Source organism: Oryzias melastigma, linkage group LG10 (assembly GCF_002922805.2).
Source record: "Oryzias melastigma strain HK-1 linkage group LG10, ASM292280v2, whole genome shotgun sequence".
NCBI classification, from domain to species: Eukaryota; Metazoa; Chordata; class Actinopteri; order Beloniformes; family Adrianichthyidae; genus Oryzias; species Oryzias melastigma.
The window spans coordinates 21,654,296-21,676,318 of record NC_050521.1 but is presented as its reverse complement, the minus strand read 5'-3'; the positions used below and the strand labels follow the sequence as shown (position 1 = coordinate 21,676,318).

At 40.8% G+C, this 22,023-nt stretch overlaps 1 protein-coding gene across 1 annotated transcript; it reads left to right on the top strand.

Moving 5' to 3' along the window:
* Positions 1-11,776: 11,776 nt before the first annotated feature.
* Positions 11,777-13,457, top strand: LOC112153153 (POU domain, class 3, transcription factor 4). The gene has a single exon (XM_024283114.2). The coding sequence runs from the start codon at positions 12,073-12,075 to the stop codon at positions 13,153-13,155; it is 1,083 nt and encodes a 360-aa protein (XP_024138882.1). The 5' UTR covers positions 11,777-12,072; the 3' UTR covers positions 13,156-13,457.
* Positions 13,458-22,023: the final 8,566 nt, after the last annotated feature.

The window sequence follows — 22,023 nt, the reverse complement described above, 5'->3', positions numbered from 1 at the left end:
AACATTGCGTTTCGACAAATTTCTTTGCAGTTCCGATTGACGAAACAGAAGACAAAACGGTTCGAAGAGAAGCACGCGTCGGGGAAAAGGTAAAGAGACTTTGGTGATGCTGTGCCCAGGTACACAGAGGGATAAAGTGAGGCGGGGTGTGTGGCCAGGGGCTGAAAGAGATGTGTGTGCATGCATCAAAATCGGGGATTTTCTTGTCAAAGTAGCAGGGTTGGGGATTAGTTTAGGATCTGACTAGAGGAGGGCTGATGACTTTAGCTACATAAAGAGATGACGGGGCAAATGTAGGCGTCGATAACAGTGGTGGGGGACATACTAGACAAAAAAAAAAAATGTGGGGTGGAAATGCGGAAAAAAAGGAAATTAATATCAGTGTATTGAAGAGGATCTTTATGCTTCCCTTAACCGCAGTGGCAACACATCTCGCTGAAAGACAGGCACTGAAATAACCTCTGTTCCAGCTGGTGGACTGCTGAGGCTCCTGCTGGGTTGTTTTAATGGGGAAAATTAGCCAAGCAGAAAGGTGGATCCTGTTTGTTATGCTCCACTGTCCCCTCCCTTCCACTCAGTCGGCCAAGGAGGCATCCTCTGTTGTCCTCTATGTCTCTGGGAGCTCTCTAGACACTGTATCTCCAGCAGCTGCTGCTGCCTTCATGCATCCCTCTCCTCCAGCCTCCACACTCTGCCAGGCACAGATACATACGGGATGTACGTCCAACCAGCACACACCGCTGACAAATCCCAAACACACTCGCACCTGTAAAGTTTGAGTCACAAACTGGATTTATTTCTTTAATATTCCAGGTCTGTCGTAAAGCTGCAGCCCAAAGGCCAGAGCGAAGAAGAAGAAGAAGAAGAAGAAGAAGAAGAAGAAGGGGAATTAAACGAATTAGATCTGTATGTGTGTGATATGGGAGAAAAGAGTGAGAGGTGAGGGAGTGAAGGATGAGATGAGGATATGCAAAGGGGTGAAAAGCGTCTTTGTTCTGGTCGCCCTTGAGACAGCTGACATGGCCACAAAAAGACCTTCTTTCAGAGCCAAGGAGACCGAGTCGGAGCAGGAGACACGGAGAGAACCAGGGAGATTTGGCACTTCTGGCCCACTGGAACGGCCACAGGGGTGTAGCGATTCTTTATAGCGATTCGTATCATAACTTGTGGTTGATGATACGATTTTAAACGATACGATTCACTGACCTAAAATCCATCCAGGGCATCTTTAGCTAAAGCGTGACTCAGATAAATGGATTTGATTGGATCAAAGGAATACAAATCGATTCATTGATTAATTGTTTCACCCCTAGTAGACACTGCAGTGTTTAGGCTTTGATCTCACACTTTGATATGCTTTTATTTTCAGTAAAATAATACTAAATTTTAGTAGTTCCACTGGATAAAACAAAAAGAAAAAACATTTTTTTCCTTATAAAAAAATGTTGGTTTATCATTTTAGATGGAAACATTGATACAACCCTAAAACATTCACCAGACTGACACAGACATAAAATAAAAGTTTATTTATGAAACACTTTTCATATATATGTAACAAAAATAAAAAGTCCAAATTCCCTCACTATCTAACCGCTAAAAGACTTTATAGTACAATACAATCTTTTTTTATTTTTTAATATCAACTCTTAGCTCACCTTATTGCCAAAATAAAAACTTAATACATATGAACTTGAAGACTATTAACAATTGAAGACTATGTCCACTGTGTTCTGGCGGTGAAAACTTGGACCATTTATGCAAAATAAACTTAAATAAATGTTTTATTTTTCGAATGACAAATTGTTCAAATGCAATGCATGATGGTCTATGTTTGCTAATCTAGTTAGCATAGAAGCACAGTAGTTTTTCAGAGACAAATTTGAAATTTCCTGGAAATTTTTTTTCAGACACCCTGAAAAAATGGCAAATACTCTACAGTGCACCAAATAATGAGACACAACCAAAGTTTTTAGAGTTCAGAGAAGCTTTCACACTCAAACAAACCAGACAATGAAGGTCACAAAAACTCCTCCAGTTCAAACTAAATTTTAAGGATGACTTAAAGATTTGTTGTTTTAAATTTGATAAAACCACCTTTTTGAGCTTTACAGTCAGTTTTGGAGGGAATAATTGTTTTATCATTAAAGTCATATCTATAGGTTTATCAATGGGAATAAACACAACAATAAAGTCATTTTAAAGATCTGAAAGTGCAGTTTTGGTTGTTTTTGTTTTAATGGTAGCAGTCTAAGGTAAAGACAAAGCCACATCTGCTTATTGGATCAATTTAAAAGACTGGATCCAAATCAGCAGAATAAAACGAATGGATCACAGGATTCTGCCTTAAAAAAAAACAAAAAAACAAAACAAACCAAGAATATAAGTAAAAGAAAATATTTCACTTTGGACTAGAAAGAGCCAAAATTACAGTAAATGTGGTGTCCAAGATGAAAAAAAAATCCTAACATATCATCATCCCGTCATGCTTTAAGTGCTGCAAAGTCTACTGGGTGACAGGAAGTTGGATTTATGCCAGTTCCTGGGGTTGAAATTGATTTCTAAAAGCATGAAATTATGATATGTAACTGCTGAAGTCACTGTAACACGGAGGAGCCGCAGAGACTTTGGGGGGTTCCTATGAAAAAGGTCGATCTTGACTTTTTCTCCTGTTTGAGACCTTCATGAAAGACTGGGTATCGAACTTTTGGATAGGTGGGTCGTTGATTTGGGGAAAGCTTGTACCAGACCAGAGTAAAATAAACTGTGTTTTATAGAAAATATGTGTGTGTCATAATAAATTCAGTTAAAAAACAGTGTAAGCAGAGATGATACTAGGGAGCGATATTTCTATTTGGTCTTGTAGTTCCTCATTTACCCACTAGGGACTGAATGAGAACCTGAGTCAATCTCCAGTATGTTAAAGTGTAATTTGATCAAATATAGAGTTATCACGTGATTATTTTTATTAATTGGGACCTGTAATTAATTAATCGGTTTTAATCAAATATTTTGAACCTAAGAATTGCTTTAAAAGATGTTATTTTCATTTAAATCCATGACATTGTGACACAATAAAAGATCAAATTAGAACAAAAAACTGGCTTTATGAGGTCAGCCTTCACTTTTACACCAACAAGGGGATTTTTTTTATTTTGAGCAATTAAGAAAAAACAAAGCAAAAACAAAACATTCGGTCCAAAGTACTCAAATTTATCCCATAACAACAGTAGGAAAGTCTTTTCTGACCCCAAAATTCGTATTAATATCCATCTCTTTCCATATGGGAACAGCCCCATCCTTTATGATAAAGAACACCTCGTCGACTTTATCCCTTACATTATATAAAATAGCGGTGCCGGTATGGCCCTGTAGATTATTCCACCTATTTAAAAGTCCCCACGTGTGTGGTAATGCCAGTAGTGTTTGTTCAGTTGTCGGTCCATTATAGTGGTGTCAGAAGTGGGATTTGATCCCAAGCCAGTTGGACTCCAGTTCTTTTTTATATCTGAGAATATGACACGAGTTATAGATTAAAAAATAAGATTAACACTACTTCCTGTAGCTAAACACTTCAAAAACTTTTTTTCAAACGGACGTCCAATCACAAACTTTCTTCTACCAGATTGGGTCAATTACAATTGCCTTTGCTTAATTCTTTTGACAACTAATGTTTTTTTATTCTCTTTAACTCTAATGTGTAAATTTAAAGGAATTGTTTTGAAATGCTATTACAGTGTATAATGACAAAAAGGCTTTCTATTGCATTCTATTCAAAATCATTGGTTTCAAAGGATGTGACTGGTGTGTGGCACAGAAGACGGAGAAACAGTAGCCAGGATGTTAATTAAAGAAAACAAACGCTTTCATTTCAAACATTAAGAGCTTTAAATGAGAACAGTGGTTTATTTATTTCCTCACACTGTTTGTTCTTTCTTAGAAAGTGATGTGAGCCCTAACAGCGCTAACAGACTGAGACCGTCTGGGTTAGCCATTGTTGCTAATGAGGCTTTCGTTTCACCTGCTTGTTTTCTGGTTTAACTTTGACCCGTCGTACTAACTGTATTTTCTTTTGCACTTTTGTTACAGACTGTCCAAATTCTGTCCCTCACTACTAAAACCTTATATTGTCCTGGATTTTAAAAGCAATTTGGACCCCATGTTGATTATTTTGGGGGTTTTATGGTAAATATAACACTCGTTTCTCAAAGCAAAAACCTCATAAATATAAACATTTTACAGACTATTTATGAATCCACTGAGTTCTGATTTTAAACAATAAAAATAAATGAAAGTATAATGTATTGTGGTCTACATTTGCCAATCTAATGTACATAAACCCCAATGAGCTTCATAGGCTAGAGCTGCTACGCTAGCTTGTCTATGTAAAGTAAGACGCCATATTGGACATGTCGAGGTGCCTGTTTACTGCTAAGATACAATTGAAAAAACAAGAATGTGACTTCCAAAACTAAATTATTACTGTCAGCTAATAAAGGAGAACTTGTAGAAAACATTTTATGAAGATCTGAGTGAGTTTACTGTCAATAGTGAACATTTAGGCTGATCTTGGAGTCTATTCAAAGTTAATGGCTTCCATGTTTTCTGGAAAAGGACTACCTATCATTTTTGTTTTATGGAGTACGACTTTAGTATTTGTATGTGTGCTTGACCTCCAATCAGACCAGACGACCGCTAACAATCCCGCTAACAATCCTGCTAACAATCCCGCTAACAATCCTGCTAACAATCCCGCTAACAAACAAACCAGGATTTTCTTGTTAGCGGCGAGCGAAGAGAGAAGAGTCCAGCTCCACCAGAGACGTGGACTAAAATGTTACCTATGCCCTCTCTCCTGTCTGCGGCGCCATCTGGACCGTAACCCTCAACCGGGGCACATTGTTCCTGGTCCGCTCCGACCACGTTTTGCCGCCCCATGTGGGAATCAGCCCATTTGTAAACACAGACCGAGGAGTCTAACAGTTTGTGTAAATCTTTAGTGCAGATCTGAATAAAATCACAACCATGCATTAGGCATACAATGTGTTTTCGACAGAATCACATATTTATTTTAGGGTCGTGCATGTTGACGCATTAACACGCGATTAACAAATTATAACTATCGCGTTAATATTTATTAATGCAAATCAGAGCAGCACTTTCTCATCCACAGTGTGGATTAAAACACTCCATTGGGTTCTTTTCTCACTTGTACCTTGGTTATTTACAAAATAAATAAATATTAAGTTGTTTTTTAGTACTTTAATCTTGATACTTTATTGGTTTAGATCACTTTTTCACAAAAAGTGGCAAATTATTTCATGTAAATTTCAATGTGTGGTTCACAGATACTGTAAAAAATACTGTAAAATATATATATATATATTCCCAATTAATTGCAGTTAATTTTCCCCCAGGTTTGCGATTAATTCATTGTTTTATTCATAGAAAAGTTAAAAATGTCGTCTATCGGTTGCACTTCGTACAAAATTGTCAACACCACATCCTGAGTCTTAATTTTGTCATGATCAGAGTTGTTTTCCTTGTAAAATCGGATCAAAATTAAGCATTTTATGGTCATTTTACTGTATCCGCTAAGCTGTATTTGATTGTTTGCTGACTTGTCCAATATGGCGCCGCTCTTTACGTATCTTGGACAATGGTAACAGGCTAATGTAGCGTCTCTAGCGTCTCTCTCATTGATCAATACACTCTGGTTTTTTGCAGAGGCTTCTGGGAAACTCGATTTTGCATGAAGTAGTGAAAGAATTTGGACACAATCTTGGTCTGTTTTTCACCAGCCGAAAACTGTTAAACAATACAAGTAAAGCACATTTTCTTTCAGTGTGTGCAATAGAAATACTTTCAGGTTCTGTTTATTTTCTCAACTCAGATGGAAAAATACAAAGAAGAAGTAGAAATAGAACATTTATCTCTTCTTTTTGAAAGAAAAGAGCAAAAACAAAGTTTGAAAGGCAATACAAAACTTGAAATACTTTTCGTTTCCATTGAATTTTTTGTCACTTTATGTACACACACACACTAGAAACCTGAGATTTTGTTGGATCTCTTCCACTTTACTCATAGTTCCTGGCCTCAGGGGGTGAAGCGACTCTTCAACCCATCTCTCACATCCAACCCAAACAGAGCAACCCACTCACACTCTGGCAGTAGACCACATCAGAGGGGGTCCATTCCCTTCCTAAGTCCACAGGTCCTTAGACAAACACATTATTCTGGATTAAATGCTTCCCATATTTGTTATTCTTTCATTTGAAACTCCAGGTGGGTTTGGTATAAAACCAAAAATCATATGTGCATTCTTCTGAGAGGGAAGCATTCTGAAAGTCAGGGGGGGTGGATGAGAATTCCCTTTCGGAGCGAGAACTTGCAACAACATTTGTGCAGATTCAGCCGATCACTCCGGCGTCTTCCTTACACGTCCAACAAAGGCAGCGCTGTTTTGTCAAGAAGTGCTCCTTTTCCCCCCTCTGAAACTCGCCCAACCCTATTCAGCATTCTGCACAAAACCAGGAAGTGTGCTCTCCACGGAGGTCCACCGCTGGCTCTGAATCAGATCCAATTGATTCGAGAGGCGCTGATCCTCAGAGGGACGCGGCGGCGTGTGAGAGGCTTTTATTTCCACGCCGTAGCGGTTTGAATAGACATAGAAGGTGACAGATGAGCAGCACAGCTGTCCGCTGGGAGGCCTAAACTGTAGACTTTGTAGACAGTGATGATTGTCCTGCTCAATTATGCTGTTATGCTGAAATTACTGCCAGAGCTTCGGAGTCCGGGTCCGAGCCAGCCGGCGAGGTGATGATGTGTGTTGAGAGATCACGGATCGGCCTCCTGCAGGTACCGGACAGACGGACGGAGCTGCTGAAGGAGAAGGGATTGCAGCCTCTTTTATCAATCACCACTTAAAAATCCAACACCATGTTGAGGAGAAAAAAAAAAAAAAGGATGGGGGGAGGACGTTCAAATATTAGCAGTCATCGCACAACCCAGTCACAAAGTGTGTCTGAAAATCATCCACAATCTGATGCTCTTGAGTGATCCCTGCCTCGGCTTTCTGCATAATAATTCCGCCGTGGGCGACAAAAGGAGATGCACATCGGGCTGGAGCTCGCGGCAGAGCGTTAGCTTCCTCCCAACGTGTTTATTTTCATAAAGTGCGCAGCCTCGACTTGGCGGCGTTGTGGACAGAGCGTTCCTGCTGCAGTGCGTTTGATGTCTCTCTTGGACCCTGGAGACTTTGCTCATGCATAACCACTGTGTGTCTTTCTGATCTGCCTCTGTGAGCTGCTGGAGAAGGTTAGGGCGGGCGTTGCACATTAGGCAACGTGCTCCTGAATAAACACAACTTGCCGATTGAAGAAAACAAAAGCAAAGAGGACTTGTGTAATATTCATCGAGGCGATGGAAGTGAGCTAAATGGCACAGCTCGTCCTGCATCATTTAAAGCAGTGGTGGAAACCAGGGGGTGTGATGGCGGTTCAGTATGCTGGTGAGGACTCTCCAACTGTAGAGGGGGCACAGAGGTCACGAGGTGTGTGTCTGTGTGCGCCTGTGCTGGTGCGACGGCAGCATCGCTCCTCCAGGGCTCAGTGGGCTAATTAATAATGAATCCCAGAGACTCTGCGTTTGAAATGCAGATGTGCGAATGCCGACTCCGCCTGCTCCTTCAGAAGGACTGGTGTGTGTGTGTGCGTCTAAGTGTGGGGGTGTTTGAGGGCCGCAGGGAAAAGTGTGTTCGCTGGTTGTTTAGCTGTGGCAGAGAATTTGCCGCCGTAGCCTACATGAAACTCGCAGGGGCCATTAATTAAACATCGAGCACATTTGACTTTTGAGTGAGAGTTTTGAAAGACCGTCATCAGATTTTCATCTGAGGGGGTTTCATAACAAGCCTGCCCTCCTTCCGGCTCCAGAGTCCTTCTCGTGTGCACGCCGGGCGCCATCAGAGGCCTCGTCCATGCACCAGCTCTCTGCAGAGGAGGCAAAAGCAGAGGATGTGGGTTAAGAAGTGGATGAGGATGCGGAGAGGTGTCGAACTTTCCAGACTTATTGGAGGATGTTTGACCCCTTGATGCAAACATGCACCAAACTTACCGTCGTTTAGCTTCCACTTGAAGCAAAAAGCTGGAAAAGTTCATAATAAACCTCCATTGTACTGCAGCACACAATAAACGCCACATCAAACTTGTTGAATAGTTCTAATAAATATATTAAAATCATCTAAACTAATATTCCAACTGTTGCTTGTATTGAATCTTTTTTTTTTTTTGCTCTGATTGATGCACGATGGCTAATGCCAGACCTGCAGCAGCTGAACTCATCCTCTAAATTGGCTAAATGTGATTTTACGCTGCAAATCGTTTCATTATTTCAATGCTAATATTAAAGACCTTCGATGTTTAATTTAATTTTCTTTGCATGCAGTGTCCCCTTCATAATGTCGTTTCAGAAACCTCGTCGTCGTAAAGGAGCTGTGAAAATCAAAGGTGTTTCAAGTATTTAAAACTAAAAAAGAATTTACATGATTTAGTAAGTTATATGTATTTTGTTCAAATTACCAGGAAGATTTTTCAAATTTAACTCTCATCACACTTTTTGAGACTCCTATTTGGAGGTTTATATAGTCACCTCTTTTAATCTTTTAAGTTTTTTAAGTCGATAATTGTTTTAGAATTTTAGGTTTATGATACTTGGTAATTTTATGTTATTGTTTTTGTACTTGTATTATTGTAAATGCTTATATTTTTTTATATTTATATTCTTAAGTATTTTATTTGTTTTATGTTTCTTGAGGCAAATGGACGTTCAATCTATAGTAATAAAGTTATCCATCTATTAAGGACCCCCATTTGCTTTTTTTCCCCTGCAATTATTATTTTAGTTGTTTAAAACTTCACAAATCAGGATGTTTTGGAATAAAAGTTCAGATAAAATTCCAGCAACACTTAAATCTACAGCTACAAAACGAGATTTAACCCTATTTCCAACTCTAACATTATTGTTGCTATTTTAGGTTTAATTTTTTTCTAATATTTTACATTAAATTCAAACATCTCCAAATAACACCAGGACAAAAATCCTTTTTATAGTTTGATTTTTGGACTTTCAGGAACACATTTTTACGTGATGTCTGTGAAGTCACCAAAGCGCAGAAAAGACGTGTCTGAGCGCACGGTTTTACGCATGCGCTCTGGGTACTTTTCCCCACACCTGTGCGTCTTGATGAACATATAAACACAGCTTTTAGTTTTTTAAAGCTATAGTTAAAAAAGCAGTCCTGAAAATCAACAGCTTATCAGAGAAAATGACATGAAATTGCTTCTCTGAACATGGTGTCACCGTCCTTCATTAGCAACGCCACGGGTTAATGGACTATTGATTTTTGTGTCTAGAAGCTTAGAGGACGACTTAGTTTAGACTGAAAGTTGACAAAGGGAGAAAAAAAGAAAAGAAAACTGGAAAAAAGGACAAATTATGGACAAAACGTTTGCTTTAAAAAGAAACTAAAGGACTTTTTGTTTGTTTTTATTGGCAGAAAGCCACAAAAAAGTAGCCTTTGTCCTGCTAGGAGATAAATAAATAACCAGCGGTCATTGTTGGCCCGCTGAAGCAGAGATTTTTGGACTCCGTGGGGGAAAGTTTGCAAAGGTCATGACTCCAAAAGTGACAGGTCCTGCCCTGAAGGCAAAGGCTGTCTCTGCAGCAGATTTATCTGCAGCAGCTTCACTTCAAACAATAAAAGCCAAATAAATTCATTAAAATGAAATAAGCAAATAAATATTGCAAACTAGAAAACATGTTGTCACATTAAATGCCAAAAAAATATATTTTTTTATTTATTTTTGCGTATTTTGGCGCATATGTTTATTTTATTTGGAGGCGTTTTAATTGTTGAAATTTGCAGCCTTGAGACAATTTTCTTTACAGATTCCAAAACAGAAAAAAATTAAATAAATAATTTAACAGATTTGTTACTATTTATGTTAATTTTGGTAGATAATTTAGGGGGTAAAACTGCCGTTTTTTGTTTTAAACAATAAGAAAATGTGGTTTCTTCTTTAATCCTTTGTTTCCCTTTTAAAAATTATAACCTTTTAGTGTTTATTTATCCAGCTGCACACATATAAATAAATATAGCAAGCAGTAAACAGCCTGAGTCACAGGATAATCTGTAAAAAATTCCCTCACAGCCGCCGCGCAAAACAACCAGAAACAGTCGCTTCTAGAAAAAAAAAGCAAAGAATAAAATTATAGAAATTACAGTTGGTTTGTTTTTAAGCAGTAATGTGCGCTTTGGTAGCAGAGAGCCCGCAGTGCTGCAAGTGTAGCAGAGCTGGCTCGGGTTATTTCTGTGAATGGGCTCTTTATTGGAGGCGCGGAGCGGGGATTTGCCTTTTATTCGCCTCGCTATGGAAACGCGCTCGACGGCAGAAAAATGTTGATGTGAATAAAAGGGAATCGGCACAAGGAGCGTTTCTAGAGAAGCATCTGTTACACTTAGAAACTTAGACTATGGAGAGCATCACAACCCCCCCATTTGAAAGTCCCTCTTGCACCACAAAAAACGCACATTTTATTTATTTTTTTGCAACACAAAAACGCCACGTTTTATTTATTGTTTATTTCTGGTTATAGAGGAATGATAAAAATCACGTTTTTACACTTTCAGAGACTTAATCTTTGGTAAAAGACCCTTCTCTAAACGGACAATTAATTCTCCAAAATCAATTTCTCGCAGCGTGTAATCAATATGACACCGCCGCCGTGCAGTGTGGGGCAACTTCACAACAAACATCACTTTCTCCACCCCCGAAGACGCAAAAGGAGCGATCCAGTTCACCAAAAGTGGGGAAGTGGAGCAACAAACCGCAGATCATCAAACCTTCAATCAATCTCATCCGCGTAAAGCATTCGAACGCAGCTCCAAACATAAATAATGTGCCCCATCTCCCCCGTCTGCTCTCCTGCCTCCAGCCCCTCCAGCGGTTTAATCCGCACCTCCATCCCTCCGGTCAGCTCACCTGCCGCGGCCTTCCTCCCCCTCCGCTGTCCGCGGCTCCGTTTTAAAGCTCGCCTCGCTGTTTCTTTAATGACTTTCTGGTGGCTGCAGCCTTCTTTTATTTCTCCTAAATGTATGAAAATGTATGCAAATTTAAATCAAGCTTAACCCGGGGAGCTGGAGCAATATGTTTAATGGAGTTTCAAACCAATAAGGGGACTGTGACGCAGCCTTCTAATGGCAAATATAATTACGCAGCAAAGTTCGCTTCGAGATGTGGTTATTTTTCAACCCACGATGGCTGTGGAATAACTGAGGGAGGGAGGAGAGGGTTTGGGTTCAAAATAGTGCCGCAGTGTGCCCAAAACAGAAAACAGAAAATGAATTAAATTAAGTTTAAATGTATTTTTCTTTGTGCATTTATTGGATTCTTGTAATTTTTATGGTATTTGGAGAAGTCTTGTTTTATAGACTAAATTGCTGTTTTACTGTGTTGTTTTCCTCCAGTGATTAAGGTTTAAAAATGAGCTGTGCGTAAATTGCCGTGCGTAAATCATCGTGCGTAAAACGCGCGTCTTTCCACAAACACCTGAGGAAATTTCTCTTAAGTTAATCATTAGGAGCAAGAACTGCTTTTAGTTTGATTGTACTCCTGTAATTTAAGTGCTGGCACGTCTATGAAATGCCACCGCGCTTTAATCTCTTTCTCCGCACGCGCTCAAGGGTGACAGGAGCAGCAATAAACCCGCGCGTAAATCAGTTGGAAACTTTAATTAATAAACAGGAACTGCGCTCTGCGCTCCCATCACTCCGCAGCCAGACCCAATGGACCAGGACCCTGCGACACACACACTTCCGGTTCGACTGCTCCGCTTTCAAAGGAGGACGTCCCGATCTCTGCGCCGTCATTGGTGGAAACGTGTCCCCGGTAGGAGTGTGAGTGGTGGCGCGCGCTGTCAGTCAGTGCCAGGCAGCTGCCAAGCGCTGGGAGAGGGGGAGATGTCAGAGGCTGAGCTGCTGCCTCTCTTCAGTAGCATTGGTGGGGTTGAGCAGCCAGCATGGCCACAGCTGCCTCCAGCCCCTACACCCTGCTCAGCTCCAGCTCCATGATCCACGCGGACAGCCAGGCCATGCAGCCTGCGAGTCCGTACAGAGGGCACCAGAAACTCCTCCAGAGTGACTACCTGCAGAGCGTCCAGAGCAACGGGCACCCCCTCGGGCACCAGTGGGCGACCAGCCTGTCGGAGGGCAGCCCCTGGTCGACCTCCATGGAGCAGCAGGACGTCAAGCCGGGCCGGGAGGACCTGCAGCTCGGCATCATCCACCACCGCTCCCCGCACGTCGCGCATCATTCCCCCCACCACAACAGCCACCCGGGCGGCTGGGGGACTCCGGTGTCCCACAACTCCTCCATCACCAGCGGGCAGCAGATCAACATCTACTCCCAGACGGGCTTCACTGTCAACGGCATGCTGGACCACGGCGGGCTCACCCCCCCGCCCAACCCGCAGGGCCAAGGCATGCACCCGGGCCTCAGGGACACGCTCAGCCCCGAGCACAGCGACCTGGGCGGGCACCACTGCCACGACCACTCCGACGAGGAGACGCCGACCTCGGACGAGTTGGAGCACTTTGCCAAGCAGTTCAAGCAGCGGCGGATCAAGCTGGGCTTCACGCAGGCGGACGTGGGGCTGGCTCTGGGCACGCTGTACGGTAACGTCTTTTCCCAAACCACCATCTGCAGGTTCGAGGCGCTGCAGCTGAGCTTTAAGAACATGTGCAAACTGAAGCCGCTGCTGAACAAGTGGCTGGAGGAGGCGGACTCCTCCACGGGCAGCTCCAGCAGTATAGACAAGATAGCAGCTCAGGGGAGGAAGAGGAAGAAGAGGACGTCCATCGAGGTCAGCGTGAAGGGAGTTCTGGAGACGCACTTTCTCAAGTGTCCAAAGCCGTCCGCGCAGGAGATCTCCTCGCTGGCGGACACGCTGCAGCTGGAGAAGGAGGTGGTGCGCGTGTGGTTCTGCAACCGCAGGCAGAAGGAGAAGCGCATGACGCCGCCGGGGGAGCCTCCGCCGCCTCCCTCGCACGAGGGACCCTATTCTCACAGCGGGGGGGACGCGTCCTCGTGCCACGATCTCTGACCGGAGGCGCGGGGGGACTCCCGCGAGCGCAAAGGCGCGCGCTGGCCTCTTCCCAGCCGCGCGCCTCCCGTCCCGGCGCCGGCACGGACTCCTCCAGACGCCTCCCGCTCTGGATCCCAGCAGAGACACCTGCTCAGCCTTCTCTCAGTCACGGGGGCATTTTTCTAAACTCACTCTTTTCTACATCGTGGATTTAAAAAAAAATGTGCCTAAAAATTTTACCTTCCAGCGCCTTCTGTTTGTCTCCTGAAGAAGCCGGGACTGAAGCTCACATCCCTCTTCCTAATTGATTTGTTGCAGCTCCAGGAGCTCTCCCAAACATTTTTTTTTTCTTTTACGACATTAAAGCACTTGGAAGATTTTTTTTCTTCCTCCATCTTCTTGTTTGTAGCTTCTGAAGAACGCGCGCAAAGTTCCAGCTTCCTTTTTAATTCTCCTGACTTTCGACCATATAAACTGTGTGGACTTTGATCCAGAGAACTAGAAAAGACCTGCCTATAATTTTAATGTACGCTCAATATCAAACAAAATTTTATAATCACAAATATTCCTGGTTTTGTTTTTGTTTACTTCGTATTTTTTCCAATATTGTACAGTTTTTATATATTATTACCCTTTTGAAATGGTTAATTTAAACACTTGCTGTTAGTTATTCATGCACTTAATTAGTGATGTTTAAAAAATAAAAGCAGGAAACAAACAAATAAAAACACACAACATATTTTCCATAATGATTGAAATGTTTGAGCAGTTTTATTCCAAATTACAATGACAGCAATTATTTATTTTCACTATAAAGCTTGTATTGTTTTGAAAATAATATTAATAATAATAAAAATGTATGTTGTAATAAAATGTTTTTTCTCTGTTTAAAAGAGAAATTGATGTTTGTAAAATTATTAAATTTCAAATTAGATTTAAAAATTTAGTTTATTGAATTTATTTTAGATTTTTAATTAAAAATATATATTTTTATTGAATAAATAAATGCTTGGAGTCAGAAGGCAGCTGTAAAACGTCCAGCGGTTCAGCGGGATCTCTGCGGATCACAGCAACACTGAGGCGCTTTCTCCACTGAAATGTTATTGTCCGGGCCCTCTGCCCTCCTCAATCAGACATGCGTGATTTATCGCCCGGGCTGCTGGGCCTGACAGCAAAAAACACAATGACACACACACACTGACACACAATCAAGAGCAGATGAATTTCATTTCAAAGACTACAGCTGTGCATAATTGGGGTGAAATAGACAGAAGATACACAAACAAATAAATGTGGAGCCTGAGAATCATTTCTGGATTGAAATAAGTGTGGATGCAGCTCTGCTGGCATCATTCAGAAATAGATCCGGGGAAGGAGGGAGGGCGAAGGAAGCGAAGGAGGAGGAGGAGGAGGAGGAGGAGAGGCGGAAGGGTGCTAGGCCTTGCCTCGCAGTGGAGAGCCTGACTGGAATACTAATGTGTCTGAATTTATGCATCTCCTCAGTCTGCAACCCCGAGAGGGGGGTGGGGGAGACAGAGGGGAAAAAGGGAGGGTGGAGGTGAAAGAGGGCGGTTATGTTGGAGAACAGGGAAGTAAAATCACGGCTGATTGATTCCATCCATCTATTTGGGTCTGAAATAATCCCTGATTTCTTTGGGATGGAGGAAAACAAAAGCGGAGGAGCTCTTCTGCATCCTCACACAAATCGGAGTGGAAAGAGTCGAGCGCCATCCGAGCACATGTTTGGAGTGGATCACAAAATACCTCAGCGGTTTAAAAAGCCTTTGAAGGTCAGGGAAGACAGAAGATTTCAGTTTATGTCCAAATAATACTTCAGATTTTCTCATTTTCTATCAAACATCTGAACTTGTAAATCAGTTTATCAGAAACAACAAAGTAAAAGAAGAAGAGACTCAAACAGCAACAATTTTTGTAGAAATTAACCCCCAAAATGTTTTTTTTCTTCATTTTTTCCTCTATAAAATAATCCAAAACAACAGGATAGGACTATTTGCTGCATCAGGTCACACAGAGGACACTGAAAGTCCCACTATATTTTGACACGGCCAACATCAAGCGTTTGTTTGCTTCTCACAAACAGAAACCTCACATGAGACAGTTGGACTGGAATTATTCTTTTTGAACCAATTCACCCTAAAACCGTCCATCCCATTACTACTACTCACACTTTCAGAAAAGGATCCATTTGGGCCTCAATGCACTTAAATTCAGTCATTTTTTAAACCGAAACTCAAAAGCTTCAACATGTTCTGGAACGAACTTTTAACAATTATAAATTTAAAAAATATAACACTCCAACATAACAGTAAAAACAATTAAATAAACTAGAATTATATACATTTTATTTTTGTTATTTATTTTTTGATTGTTAGGTTTTAAATCAACCAACATAACAAAACAAAAACAAATAGAGTAAAAATTAAAAACACTTTCAGTTCTTTAAAAACAAGGAAAGAAAAAAAATAAATGATTAAACAATCAATGAAGTGAGTTGGAATTAATCTATAAAGACCTCGGGTATCCATATTTAGCAATATCTTTATAAGTTTATTTAATTTGAATATATATTAAAATAATGAACAACCTCTAAAGTAGACATTTAAAAATAATCTTTTACTCTTTTCCATCAAGTATATTTGTTTTACTTTGTTTTTCCGGTGATTTATTGTTGGTGTTTTATATTTTCCCATTTAAATGTTATAATTTTTCTAGCAATTACTAATTTTGCTTTACAAATAAGATTATATCCCAAAAGAAGGGAAAATATCCCAAAAATGTGTTCTAAAAAATAATATTTGCTATGAAATTAAATATTTCCCAAACATTTGGAGTTTTAGATAAAAGGATTATCAACGTGAAGATTTCTTTTTTTTTTAATTTAAATTAAACGTTTATATTTTTTATGCTTAAAACAATCGATCTTAAAGATAAGACACCAAAATATGTCATATATAAGTATTAAATTGTATATGAGTAAAACATTTTGTTAAGGGTTAAAATAACAAGAAAAACAGCAAATATTTGTAAAAAAAAAACACAAGAAATATTAATGAAAATATAGAAATATACATGCAAAATGTTTGTTATAAAAAACACTAATTAAAAATACATTGTTAAATTTAGAATGTAATTAAAAATAAGATTTTCTTGACATTAATTTTGTATATTTTGTTTATTTTTTCCCTGTGATTGCCTCCATATTAGCAGTGTTTATTCTCATGGCGTCTGAAGGGTATTGCTGCTCCTTCACAGTGACCACACTTGATAAGTGATCACCTGAGGGCAGAGGACCACTCTCAGTATTGATAATGCATTAGAGGACAGTTGGCTCCAAATCAACTGTAGCTGGAGAGAAAACGAGAGCAGGAAGCTGTGCGAGAGAAAAAGAAAAAAAAAAGGAGGGGAGGAGGTGTCAGAGAAGAAAGGAGAAGACAGAGCAATCCGAAATAGGATTAATCGTGTAACCTAAAATCAATTTCACATCCTCAGCTCTGGCATCCCCTGACAGGGCTGGGCAGCTTTAAAGCTGGGGGGTGGGGTGGGGCGGCGGGAGACATCTGAGCAACTGAACCCAATGTGGAAATCTTCATGGAAGGAAATGAAGCAAATGAAACTCTTCATATCTGCTGTCAGAATTTAAGTCGAGAAGTGAGCTATATTCTTGGAAAACAGTCGACTACGTAAACTTGACATCACCTTTTTAAAGATTTTAAATATAAATAGTAGCATTAAATGTCGTGAAGAGTGTGATCTTCTCCATGGTCTCCATCGATGCTGCAGCATCTGTGTCTTTGCCAGCGCTGTAACTCTCCGCCGCGTGATTGCTCCATTAAGGAACATAAAGTGACAACTACAGTTTGTTATTTTGAGGCTGCCATGTTAGGTGGTCACACATGACTGCATGCTGACAATTAAGAGGTCATATTTCATACTAGCATGTTAAGAGAAAATCTGTCACCAGACTACAAGCGCGTCTGCTAAACTGCAGACGCACACATCTGCTTTAGGCTGGCTAACTTTAACCGCCGTTAGGCTCCGTTCACACCCGGACAGATTCCTCCAGACCAAAGTTTGTTTGGTCAGATAATCCACTTTGTTTGAAAGGTTTGACGTCCTTTGACTTAAAGTAACTCTTCAACTGTTCGCCTAATTGACGTATTTCCAATTAATTCTGAAGCGGAGAAACACAGTACTGAGGTGTTTACATAACCAACTGATTCTTTCTTGGAGAAAAGCCTCTTTGTGCCATGATGACGTAAAGCATGTGTCAAAGTCAAGGCTCGGGGGCCGGATCCGGCCCTCCAGATCTTTTTATTTTATTGTTATTAATGGCCCGATGTTATCTTGCGTTTATTTTTAAATGGTATAATTTGGACGAAATATTTTTTTATAGAGAGTAAAATATTGAAAGTTATTTAAGGTTTAAGTTGATTTATTCTGGAATAATATCCCTGCATTTTTATTATTTATAAATATGTTTAAAATGTAAAGTTTTAAAGTTTTAAAAATGGGTATTCCTCTAGGTTTTTGTACTATTTTGGCATTTACTAAGATTTTTTTTTGGTTATTTTAGAGTTTAGCTAATATTTCAGCTACATGCTAGTTGTTTTGGCTAATTTTTTTTTCAGCTTTTAAGGCTAATTTGGCAATATGTTAGCTGCCTATCAGCTTCAGCATTTTCAGTTATCAGTCTCAGTGTTTTTAGCTATCAATTTCAGCATCTTCAGCTATAAGCACAAGCATTTTCAGCGGTCAAATGCAGCTTAAAGCAACCCCACTAGCATTACTGCATGCAAAACTACAGATCTAGTTCATAATTATGTTATAAAGTTATGGTTTTGAAGTTTTAAAAATTTGTATTCTGCTAGCTTTTTGACTATTTTGGCATTTACTACGAATTTTTAGCTAATATTTCAGCTATATGCTAGTTGTTTTGGCTAACCCATTTTTTTCCTTTTTTTAGGCTAATTTGAAATTTAGCTAATATTTTAGCTGCCTATCAGCTTCAGCATTTTCAGCTTCAGTGTTTTTAGTTATCAATTTCAGCATCTTCAGCTATCAGCACGAGCGTTTTCAGCGGCCAAATTCAACTTACAGCATTCCCACTAGCATTATCCCTGGTAATGCTATATATTTAGTTCATAATTATGCTAAAAAGTTATCTTTTTAAAGTTTTAAAAATGTAGTTTTAGAGTGTTTAACAAATGTTTATCCTGTTCGGCCCGCGACCTAAAGTGTGTTTTGGATTTTGGCCTCCTGTGTGATTGAGTTTGACACCCCGACATAAAGTGTTGCATATCAGTGCAAAACCACTTTTTTCAGCATAACATTAATTGTGTAAACGGTTCAAGAATGTGGTATTTTGCCTTCACCGGCGACGGCTCTGGCGTTAAAGGGTTACGCATAACCTCAAACTCGACCTTGGTCCATCTGAAAAAGGTAGGATGCATGCGCATGAATCCTTGTGCAATTCAACAAATATTACAGAGTGTTTCGAATGTGAGAAAATCTAAAATTCGTACCTCGGATCTAAAAAGAACAAATCAAGAAAAATCTGAATATGTCTCATGAACTTAACAACAATATTATTGCTTTGAATACACTTGCCAAGTTTTCATTTTCTTGACTTTCGTCATTCTGATTGGAGTTCATTTTGGGCATTCCAAACCCAAATGAACCAGCTACATTGGACTGTTCTGGTCTTAGAGTGTCTTAACTCTAGGATGGATCAGTGAACAAAGTCAAAATGAGGATAGAAAGGAAGCAAACCAGATCGCCTAGAAATCAGATCGTTCTAGTTCATGGGTGTCCAAAGTCGGTCCTCGAGGGCCAGTGTCCTACATGTTTTCCAACCAACCTGTCATTGAAGTCCCTTATTGGCCAAACACACCTGATCCAGGTAATCAGCAGTAGATAAGGAAGGATTTCTGGAAAACCAGCCCTCAAGGACTGACTCTGGACACTCCTGTTCTAATTCCTCTTGATTTAGGCTGGTATTGCTTGTGTTACAACCCCAGTCTCCCCCTCTTCCAGGCATGTGTGTCTCTGTGTGTGTTTCCCCTTTTTGTTTGCAGGTCCTGGTTGAGTTGGAGTCACCACCCTTTGGGCGGACCGGGCCAGTCCCACAGAAGGTATAAAAGCTCCTGGGAGTCATGGCGTCGCTCTCTCCCACCTGACAGATGAAGATCCAGCCTTTCCAACCCATCTACTGTTATTTACAGATTAATTTGTGTTAGATATATGCTAAAATAATCCTTTGGTTAACCCTTACCCAGTCTGCATCGTGTGTGTCATGACTTTTATTTGAGGTGGTCGTTACAACTTAGGGGCTCGTCCGGGATTCAAACCCGGGACCTGTCCTTAAACAAGCTTTGACCAGGATATGATAAAAGTATTAAAAAATGCTAAGATAAAAAACAAGTCGTCTTTCAATTTTACTTCCTCGGAGCACATTTAACAACACATTTTCATTTTTATATTATATTAGTAATTGTGCTTGTGTTATACTGTGGCCTGTTTTTATTTATTTATTTATTTTCTTTCATGGCATGCAAAAATGAAGTTGAAGAGAAACAAGTAAAGGAAATAGAGTTGGATCTCACACTGAGATATGGATAGTCCACTCCTGAAAATGGTGCACACTTACTCACTTTTAGATGTTGCTTCAAGATCCAGAGTATTTTAGATTCACAGTTCCAATCACCAATAAACACACAAATTCACACACTGATGACAGTTCTGCTAATGTTCAAGAACGGTCTTTTAGAATATGGTGTTCACGCTGGACTGTCGTATTCCAAATAAGAAGTACCAGCTGGTTCCAAGAACCAACATCCCATAGACTTCTACGGAGAAATAAACAGCTATTACTCTGTCATAGTATCAGTCAGATACATTCTTGCTTTGATGCCTTTTTTCTTAACATCTTCTTGCTAATTCTATTTGTTAACCATTTTTCTCTTGTTGCAAATTAATTAAGTTATAAACTAACCAATCAGATGCCTCGGTAAAAGGATGCGGTGTCTGCTGGCCCCCACCTTTAACGTTGGACAGATTTTCCCAAGTCGCTTTCAGTGGAAGGGGTGTGGCCTGAACTAGCCTACTCATGATTGATGACAGTGGTCAAACGTTGACTCAGACCTATCACTGTCCTCTGGATCCAAATGGTGGTGTCTGGATCGTGGAAAACCTGTTTAAGTTCGTTGGAGCCAAAGGTAAGAGATTTTCTCTTGTGACATCACAGCTGCTCTGTCCAGTTCTACATACAGTCAATGTTTTCAATGCAGATTCAATGGACGTTGAGTCTGAATTGATCTAAACCCTTGTGCTATCCTATGTATGTTGACGTTGGGAGTGGGTTCATCTGGACCCCACAAAACAGTGCACTGAACTTTTTTTTTTCAAGGATTTATGATTTTCACTGGTGTCCATGGCAACATGAAATCCTATCCACATTTGGAATAACACGCCAAAGTAAGGCTGGGGTTATGTAGACCCCATAAGATAGCATGAGGTTTAAAAATGTATGGTAAGTGGTGATGTTTGAATGCATAGGAGCCTGAAACACGCATATACATTGACTTTTCTTTGAAAGTGGTTGCTTGAACGCATGTTCCCGAGGGGGGTGTGGCCATAGAACAACACTGGCAACTACCTATAACCACCAGGAGCAATGTGGGGTACAGTGTCTTGCCCAAGGACATTTCAACACATGGGCGAGCAAAGTGGGAACTGAACCTGTAATCTTCTGATCAGAGGTCAACCGCTCTGCCTCTGCTGGTGAAAGTACAACCAAACCAAATGAAAGAGTACAATTTCTTTATGTCCTTCAGCTATTTAATCCAAGTACTCCCGAATATTCCACCTTTTTATGTAAGTATTCCCATTTGGTCCCAAGATTTACGGAAAGTCCCCGATGGTGGGTGTGCTGTCAGGTCATGGTCCCCACAAGGGTATAAAGACACACACACTCACACAGTGCTTGTGGGACAGGACTGTTTACGACACACAGCTAATAAATCACTGTGTCTGATATCTTCATTTGAGACAGAGGGCCGATCACTACTCGTCCTGCTTGTTCCACATTAAATCATTATCACACACGCTCACTCCATTAATTCTCTTGCTTTTATTAGCAGCAAGAGTGGCTCCACGCACACAGTGGACCAATGACAAGCACTGCATCTACCTCATCTGACAGCTAATGGCTTCATTAGAAGCAGCGTGTTAATTGGCTGACTTTAGGGAGACGCTTGTTAATGAGGATAAATAGACTCGCACCTGAGCGGGGCGCTACCCAGCCACAGCAGTGGTGGAGGAACTTGGAGCCATGAGTAAGTGTGGCCTGCAAATATGACTGCAGAGCTCCGTGCTTTCTCCCAGTATAAACAGAGTGCCGTTTTCCATGCCAGGCAGACTTATTAGCCGAGTGGTTGATTAGCACCAGGAGGGCAAAACAAAGAGCAGTATGTCAAAGCAATTAGCCCCACTGTTTACCTCTCAGCTCCCGGGCTGACTCCAGAATTCATCTAATCCACGGGAGGAAGAGGTGCACATGCTCAGACGGTCCCTGGAAAAGGACAACAGCTGGTCCCCGGGCTGGGGCGTGTGTCCGTGTGTGCGCATTGATGGGAGTGGTCCTCAAGCCACAACCCATCTGCTTTCCTGCCCAGATCCACATTCTCTGCTGTCTGGTCATGAAAACACACACATGCACACACACACGTGCACACACACAGATAAGAGAGGGGGCTCATATTCTTAGGGGACTGGAGGGGTGTGGGTGCTGGACCGACAAAATGGAAACGAGGAAGACGGATCATTAACATAAAGATGGGACACAAGCTGACTTCACCACACCAGCTC

Bases quoted from the DNA above. Each gene is read 5' to 3' on its own strand.
- LOC112153153 (XM_024283114.2), top strand. From the start codon at position 12,073: ATGGCCACAGCTGCCTCCAGCCCCTACACCCTGCTCAGCTCCAGCTCC.